This window comes from Myotis lucifugus, unplaced genomic scaffold, assembly GCF_000147115.1.
Source record: "Myotis lucifugus unplaced genomic scaffold, Myoluc2.0 scaffold_1278, whole genome shotgun sequence".
NCBI classification, from domain to species: Eukaryota; Metazoa; Chordata; class Mammalia; order Chiroptera; family Vespertilionidae; genus Myotis; species Myotis lucifugus.
Window position 1 is genome coordinate 1 of NW_005872326.1, and position 8338 is coordinate 8338.

At 62.2% G+C, this 8338-nt stretch overlaps 1 protein-coding gene across 3 annotated transcripts in view; it reads right to left on the bottom strand.

Annotated features, from left to right (window-relative positions):
• Positions 1-12: 12 nt before the first annotated feature.
• Positions 13-8338, bottom strand: part of LOC102432299 (forkhead box protein P4) — a 24914-nt gene continuing 16588 nt past the window's right edge. The window contains exons 3-8 of one of the 3 annotated variants that reach the window (XM_023748333.1): positions 4732-4854; positions 4145-4231; positions 2510-2657; positions 2147-2357; positions 1792-1896; positions 13-1043 (exon numbers count right to left, since the gene is read on the bottom strand). In XM_023748333.1, the coding sequence (XP_023604101.1) occupies positions 776-1043; positions 1792-1896; positions 2147-2357; positions 2510-2657; positions 4145-4231; positions 4732-4854 (942 nt within the window). In that variant the 3' untranslated portion in view covers positions 13-775. Of the gene's footprint in view, positions 1044-1791; positions 1897-2146; positions 2361-2509; positions 2658-4144; positions 4232-4731; positions 4855-8338 lie in introns of all 3 variants that reach the window. The other 2 variants (XM_023748334.1, XM_006107591.3) reach the window with 2 other exon arrangements.

Sequence of the window (8338 nt, forward strand, 5' to 3'; positions counted from 1 at the left end):
AGCCCGGCCCTTTTCCTCCTCCACATTCCACCAGGCTTCCCAGGAAGCCCCTATTCCCACCACCACTCGCCTCCCAGCCTCAGCAGCCCAGCTCCCTCTGGCCCTGCCACTCTGGCCCCTCACACCCTCAAGGCCAGGACAGGGACCGCCTGCTCCAGGAAGCCCTCCTTGCTTCTCCTCCAGACTGCGTGTCCCAGGCTCCGGCGCACCAACAGGCAGGGCCCTCTTCCTAACAGCACACGCCTTTTCTCCCAACGAGGGCAGAGGCTGTGGCTGAACAACACCCAAGTTCGGTGGCACTTGTGTGTGAGAGGGTCCTCGTGCACTGAATGGAGACACAGGGACGGATGAATGATTCATTCACCCCCATTCATAAGTTCAATAGATCTTTCACGGCAGGGCCTTCTGCTCTGTGCCCGAGGGAAACGGGTCAATATGGATGGGCTGCCTGGCGGCCTGGCTGGAGGAGCCTCTTGTGCTACGGAGCTCAGGCTCGGGAGCCAGGCTGGCGCGGCGCTAAGCCCAGCTGTGCAGCCTGCTGCTGTGTGACCGGGGGCGAGTTGCTTCGCCTCTCTGAGCCTGTAAAGTGGGGATAACAACAGTACCCACCACACAAGCCTGTTTAGGGGACTGAGTTATCCAGGCAGCGCATTCAGGACGGCACAACGTCAGTGCTCCGTGTGCTAGCTAGGAATGTGATTTTCGTGTTTACTAGCGTGAGTCTCTTTTCTGGACCTCCCAGCAGAGGAGTCCCAGCCTGACCCTGGTTCACCCCTCAGAATCCAGCTGCCCTCACCTCAGAACCATGGTAACTAGGGCCTAGAAAATAAAAGACGCTGACTCTGACCACATGACCCCTCCGTAAGACCCCCCCACACCCCGCCTGGAAAGCCAGTGCTGTGGGTGGGGTGGGGCAGGAGCCCCGAGTCCGCATCCCTCGCAGCCTCAGCCGCACCTGGATCTCCAGCTGCTGCACCACCTGCATCTGCACCCGGCACTGGGCCGTGCTCCGGTCGTCCAGGGCGTGCTCCGTGTTGAGGTGTCTTCAGGGGGGGGAGGAGGGGGGAGAAGAGAGAGTTGGCCCTGGGCTTCCTGCTATCACCACCCTCCCAGCCCATCCTCCCAGCCCGCCCACAGCCTGGAAAGCAGACAGACCCAGAGATACAAAGAAGGGAAGGGGGTGGGGGGAAATGGGGCAGAGGAGGAAGCCGCCTTCTCATCACCCTCCTTTGATGTCTTTGCTAAAATCCCAGCTACAGAGAGATCTAATTGCAAATGAACTAATTAAGTAAACCTCTGACGAAGCGTGAAAACAATTTGTTTGACCCTGATGCTGCAAGGGTCTGGGAGACAGTGGAGTTAATCAGTCAGTGACAGAGCCTGGCACGGCTGTGGCAGCTGGCCGCCTGCTGCCAGCCGCCTGTCTGCCTCCTGCCCTGCCTGTCCACCGGCCAGGCCTGTCACTGGGCCATCACTCTTGGGGGCTGAAGCTGGGGGAGGTGGGGGGGGAGTCCTCTCCTTCTCCCTCGCCCCGCCCCCCTGCTGGGCCGTGCAGCCTGGGACAAGGTGGGGAGCCTGGGGATTCAGGCTGGGCAGGCGGGTAGGAGAGAAGAGGAGATATGTGATGAGGACAGAGGAACTAGGTTCCCCTGGGGAAGCACAGCAGAACAGCTGGTGGCTGAAGGCTAGGGGGCAGGCTGGGGGGAGGGACCCTGTGGAAAGGCTCCTTGGGAGGGGGAGGGCCGGGGGCAGGGGGGGGGGGAGGCGGGAAGGAGAGCAGGTGACACCTACTTGATAAACTGGCCCAGGTCTTCACACAGGGTCTCACAGCCAGGCCACTTGCACTCCCCGTGTCCATAGAGAGGGTGGGAACCAGGGGTCTCCTCATGGGAGGAGCTAGGGGAGGGGATGAAGGTGGTGGTCAGGGACCCTGAAGACGCCAGCAACCCAGCCCCAGCTCCCCTGCTGGTGGCGTGTCTGTGCTTAACACAGGTTTCCCAGAAACCCAGCACAATTCTGTGTCCTGGGAGAGAGATACACTCCCAGGTCCCTGGGCGCCCCTCCCTCCCAGCCCCCACGCTGTATGCCATCCCCGGAGGCCCGGGGGTGTCCCGGTCTGCAGCACCCCTCCCTAACGTCCCAATACCTGTCTCTCCGAGGTGTGAGCACAGTGGGCTGTCCGTTGGGCAAGGTGTGGTGGGAGAGCGGGGGTGAGACTTTGGGGGGGGCGGCGAACGAGGTAGCGGTGGTGGCCGTGCCAGTGAGGTCCAGCCCCTCCTGCTTGACACTGTCCTCAGCGGGCTGCCCGGGGGCACCCTCGCCCTTCCACAGCTGGGGCAGGTCTGTCGGGCACACGGCTGCTGTGGGAGAGAGTGGGGAGAGGGGGCAGGGCCTCAGGGACACAGGAGCCTTTCCATCTCACCCCTGGGAGCCAGTGATGCCAGCCCTTGGGTGCACTGAGGGCTGCGGGCAGGGCTGGGGGGGGGGGTAGGGAGGGGGAGCCACTCACCTTGTGGAAGGGTCTGGAGGGGCCCCGAGGCTTGGCTGGGCTGCAGGCTGACCAGCCCCTGTCTCTGCAGGTTGAGCAGGTGCTGCTGCTGCAGCTGTTGCATTTGCAGGAGCTGCTGCTGGAAGGCCAGCTGCTTGTTCCCCAGTGCCTGGTGGGGGGCCCGAGGGGGTGCGCAGAGAGGGGTGCCATCAGCCTCTGGTGCACCGTCTGGCCCCCACCCTGAGGTCACCCCCTCCCAGGGCCTCTCAGCCCCCGGGGCTGTGGGTGCAGTGTCTGAGGCCGCGGCGTCTCTGCTCCCGGCCCAGCTTCCATAGGGCTGCATGCCTGCTCGCAGTAAACACACGCATGCACGCACGCACGCAGGCGCGCAAACACAGCCAGACCCAGCCGCGCAGCACGACGCCTCCCTGCTCCCGCCTCCCTCCTTCTGCTGCTGAGCGCCTGCTCCAGCTCCCGCACCGCAGCTGTGCGCGCCTGGGGGGGGGGGGGGCGCTCTCATCACAATGATCGATGAGCCTGTCAAAATCCAGGGGCCACTCCTGCTGGCAGGCACCCTTCCCACATGCCCGGGGTGCCCCCCTTCTGATCACGAGGAGGGGCCTTCTCCCCTCCACCTCCTCTCTGGCTTCTTAGATACTGAGAATCACAGAGTCTGACGGGACTTTGAAAGATCAGCATCAGCTGGTCAGTAGGACCCAGGCTCAGGGAACAGTCCTATCCCTGCTGCTGGGGGCACACGCAAGTGCTCTCTCGCTCTCTTCCCCCCTCAGAGTCAGTTTTTCACACAGGCACTGACAAGCCAGGCTGTCGGCAAGTGTTCCAAGCCCATCCGGGGTGCTTGGGAGGCAGGGCCCGCTCCCCTGCCTGCCTGCCTGCCTGCCTGCCCTGGGGGTGGGGATGGCTGGGCAGTAAACCCAGCCTGGAGGTAATTCAGAGAATGCAGCAATTACAAGGCCCCTGAGGGGGGGCTGAAGCCTGGGGGACTGCCTGGATGTCAGCAGGGCAGCCTTCCGGGAAGAGGCAGCTCAGAACCTGGTTGTGGTGTGGCCAGCAAGAGGGAGGCACATGTCTGGGACAAGGAGGACAGGGCAGCAGGGCCTGATGTGGAAGCTCAGAAGGCCCTGGGGCCCAGAAGGGGCAGGGGTGCAGGCTGGAGCTCTCTAAGGAGGGAGCAGAGCCGGCTCTTACAAGAAGGAACAGAAGTTGGGGTGGGGCTGGGGCTGGGAGGCAGGGGCAAGTGGTTTGCTGAGCAACTAAACGATTCTCAGGACCAGAGAGGAGGCCTCAGGTGCTGCGTCAAGAAGAGACAAGTGGGCAGGAAGAGGGCATGACAGCCAGACAACTGGTCATGCATGTGGACCATGTGACACTCTTACACGTGTCTACATGCATGTGCAGAGACGACAGAGGGCTGACTTCCTGTTCTCATTTACCAACAACGCAAGGCAGGGGGAGGACCGAGTGGGGATGAGGGGCAATGGAGAACTGTGAGCCCCTTCCCTGTTCCCCAGGCTTTTCCTGACTTTCCCACTGCGCCCACCAGGCACTTCTCTCGGAACACCTGGGGACTCCCCGCCTCTGGCCAGGACGGTCTGGGCTGCGGGTGATGGGCAGGGACCTGCCTGAGCCCCTTACCTCTTTGGGTTGCTGCTTCCCAGCCTGCTGTTGGGTGAGGAGCTGCAAGTGGAGCTGTTCTTGCTGCTTCTTGTAATATTCCTGCAGCTGCGGGGTGGGAGGCGGGGGAGAGTGCATTAGCAGGGGCAGCGGGTTGCTGACCCCAGCCCAGTGGTGGCTCCTGCAGGCAGGAGTGGGGAGCCTTCCTGGGGCAGTGGGACCCGGGGCCCGGCAGGGAGACTTCTGCTGAGAGAGGCTCCGTGAGTGGGGAAGCGAGAGGGAAGTTTCATCCTGCACCGGCCAGCCCGCCCTGCCTCTGGGTGGGTCCCCTGAATAAGTCAGAGTGCTAGGAGCCAGGATGTTCCAGCACTTTGCCTTCCCAGGGGTTCTGGAGGCAGGTGGGCCAAGGCACTGCTCTCTGAGAGGCCTGACCTCTGACCTCCCCCACTGCCCTGGAGGAATGCAGATCAGTCCGGCCTGAGCAGTCTCTCTGGTTTCTGCCACTCTGTGATGTTGGTAGTAAACAGACCTGGGGGGGGGGTGGGGCGGGGGGGAGGAGGGCACTGGCCTCCACTTCTCAGCTGCCCTGGGGCTAGGGCTAGACTCACCTGCTGGAGCATGAGCGCCTGTTGCTGCTGGAGCAAGGCCTGCAGCTGTGGGGGCGACAGGATCTGCTGCATCTGCTGGGGGGTGAGCATCTGCGGCGACATCATGGCCACCGACACGGGCACCTGTGGGATTCGGCCCTGTCAGCCTGCTCACCTCACCCCACGCCAGGGAGGGCAGGCACCCAGGCCCCACCCACAGTACGGCAGAGCGGCTCCAGAGGGAGATGCCACCCACTAGCTGGGTATCTGTGGACAGTGGCTGGCTCCGTTTCCTTGTTTGTGCAATGGAGGCGGCAACAGCGCCTGCCTCGTAAGGTTGTCGCCGGACTAATGAGTTAACGCTCGGAAGAGAGCCTGGCACCCCGGTGTGCGGACCACGGCTGCCTGGTAAACGCAGGAAGATGAGACCCGCGACACGGTGGGTAGAACCCAGGCGTGGAAGGCCCAGCGCGCCACTCCCAGCTCTGCTCTCTCCTGCGACACTGTGAGGTGGGCCTGGCCAGGAGGGCAGACCGAAGCCTGGGGAGGATTCAAAAGGTGGCCCGCGTGGCAGGAGCCCTGGGCTCTGGCACATACACGTCACAGCCTCCAGCACACCTGTGCGGAGGGCACACACAGAGCCCAGAGGGCGCCATCCTCGGTGTGTCGCAGCAGTTTTGTCTTCAGCGGGTGGAAAGAAGCCCAGGCAGCGGTTAGCGGGCAGGCTCCTCCCCCCAGCTCTGCACTGAACTTGCAGTGTGACCCCCAGCAAGACACTTGCCCTCTCTGGCGTGTCAGTCTCCTCAAATGTCAAACAGGGACTGGATTATACCAGGTGACTCCTTCCCGCAGGAACACGTCGGATTCTCAGAGTGGAGCAGCTTGCTGCCCCCTGCCCTGGGTGAGGCCTCCCTGGGAAGCCCAGAGAATCTAGCTACAGAGAAAGGTGCAGGGAAAAGCAGTAATGACATTCTTTTCCCAGCCCTACCTGCCCTAAACCCCCCGGGCTGGTGGAGTCACAGCCAGGGAGGCCCAAGTTGCAGCACATGGCTTTTCTTAAAGCCGTTTCAGCAGGACAGGTGCCCTGCCGGCGACCTACCTCCCCATCACCTCCCCATCACCTCCCCATCACGCTGAAAGTGCCAAGACTCTTCTCTGTCTCCCACCCCCAGCCCTAGCAGAGGGCCCAGCACACAGCAGGTCCTCACTAGGGGTTTGAGCTGAAATACCTTTCCTGGCAGATTGCAGGCCCCTCTGCCAGCCTGTGGCGGGAAGGGAGGGGTACAGGGTGGCCCCGGCAGGGAGAGTCCTGCAGGGACCTGTCTCGGGCAACACGTGACAGGTTAGGTCCCCAGGGGGCTCATGGCCCCTGTCACCTCCCCCTAGTCCCATGGGAGGGTCAGGGGAGGAGGGGTCGGTTCCTTTTGGGATCCCTGGGGCAGGGGTAGGACTCAGCCTCAAGCCACCAATTAGGGAATCCCCAAGCAGGGGAGCAACCAGGGGGTGCAGTGAATCAGGGGGCATGGGAAGTCCCGCTGCCCCCAGCTGGAGTGGTGCGCCCAGCCCTGGGCTTTCCCTCTTCCCCCAGCCATCTCTGCGGACATCCCTGGAGAGGCACCACCTGCTCTTTAGCCAGGGCCATCCTGTGGGAAGGGAGGCTCCAGGGGCGTCTACAAAGGAGCCTTAAGTGGCAGGACGGGATGCAAGCCCAGGTCTGTGTACGCCATGGCTCCCGGGGCCTCCACATCCACACGGCCTGCCCCACCCTGGAGCAGGGCTTGAGGAGCACTGCAGAGACTGTGTGGAAACCGAACATCCGGGAGCTGAAGGTGACGGGGCTGAGATCCCCAAGGCCCACCTCCCGCCTCACACTGTATCATGGGAGACTCCACAGCCAGGCTGCAGGGGTGCCCTGGTCCTCACTCTCGGAGGGACCTGGGGAGGGGCGGGCAGTGGCCCAGACCCACCCCCCTGCAGAGCCAGGCCCTGTGTAACCCCGAGGCAGCTGGGCTGCTCACCTGGCCTTTCGTTCCCCCTCCCCTGGGACACGGTGGTATGGAGCTCAGAGCCGAGAGCTCTGCGTCAGGTGACCTAGGTAGGTTCTGGTCTCTGACACTGACTGTCCTTTGAAATCACCAAGCCTCGCTTGCTCCGTCCTCTCCCTGGGATCTGGAACACCTGCCTGCCCGCCTCACAGGACTGACTACACAAGAGGCTGTGGTTGACTGTGGATTAGGTGCCAGGCACTTGGCTAAGCCCTTAATGAGTAGGATCTCCCTGAATCTTCACAGCAACCTGCCTGGGAGGAGGGTTTCATCGTCATTACCATCTTACAGATGAGAAGACTGAGGCCTGGAGAAGTGAAGCCACCTGTCCTGCCTCAAGGGACAAGGGCAGAAGGGGTAGATAAGAGGGGTTTGTATGTCATTAAATTCTATACAACTGTAAAACCAACTACTTAAAAAAACACATTCTGAATTCTCCTTTTCCCCTCTTTTCTGGTCTCCTTTCCCTCTCCCTTCTCCACTATTTCAACGGCCCCCGAGGGCACTGGGTGGCCGGGGTCACTTAGGACAAACGCAATGAGCCTCCCATTCTCCTCACAACGAGAGCTGCACCCAGCGGGGGAGGCTGAGAGCAGACACCCAGATCTTTCCAGGCACCAGGAGTGAGTCACGGCCAGCAGCACGCAAGAAAGGATGTGGCATTTCCCTCCTTGGGGCTTTCCTACATGGAGGCCGGGAGTGGAAGAGATGACCTCGGAAGCCTCCCCAGGCCCTGCCGTCCTGCCACGTGGCTGAGCTGCTGGCGGGAGAGGTGGCTGCAGAGATAGATCAGGATGGATTACCTTCTGCGTACTTGTCTCTAAGGTGGCCCAAGAGGGTCAAGACAGGTCAGCAAGGCGGGTGCCACATACGGATCTCCTGAACTGGCTGACCCATCCACCTCCTGTCACGCCCCTTGGGGTTCTGAGCACTGAGCTGGAGCTCCCCTGGGTCCCCACTGACCACTCACCAGGCGAGGATGTGTCAGGACGGCCACTGTGGGCCAGTCAGCTCAGCAAAGCCATGAGTCACAGGCTGGAGCGTGGCCAGGGTGGCTGCATGCTTACTAAAGCCTGGCAGTGGGACTCCGGGCTGGGCTGACTGCGGACAGCTGCCTCCAGCCCCGCCCCCAGGGCCCTGCTCCCGCCAGAGCCCTCCACCCGCCATGATCACAGTGTGCTGAGCTGGACGCGTGATGGAGACACAGGGAGGCACCTCTGGGGGCTGGGGGTTGGGATGGATGCCATTTGGTGCCAATCAAGGACCCAAACTCAACCTTTGAAGTATGGGATCTGGGGGTCCCTGGGTGATTTGGAGACTAGGCCAGAGCTTAGTCTAGGTCAGTGGTCAGCAAACTGCGGCTCGTGAGCCACATGCGGCTCTTTGGCCCCTTCAGTGTGGCTCTTCCACAAAATACCGACTTCTGCGCATGGGCCATGAAGTTTCAATCGCACTGTACGTGCGCGCCCGCACGTGGTATTTTGTGGAAGAGCCACACTCAAGGGGCCAAAGAGCCGCATGTGGCTCGCAAGCCATGGTTTGCCGACCACGGGTCTAGATTAAATTCCCCTGCGTATGACCAG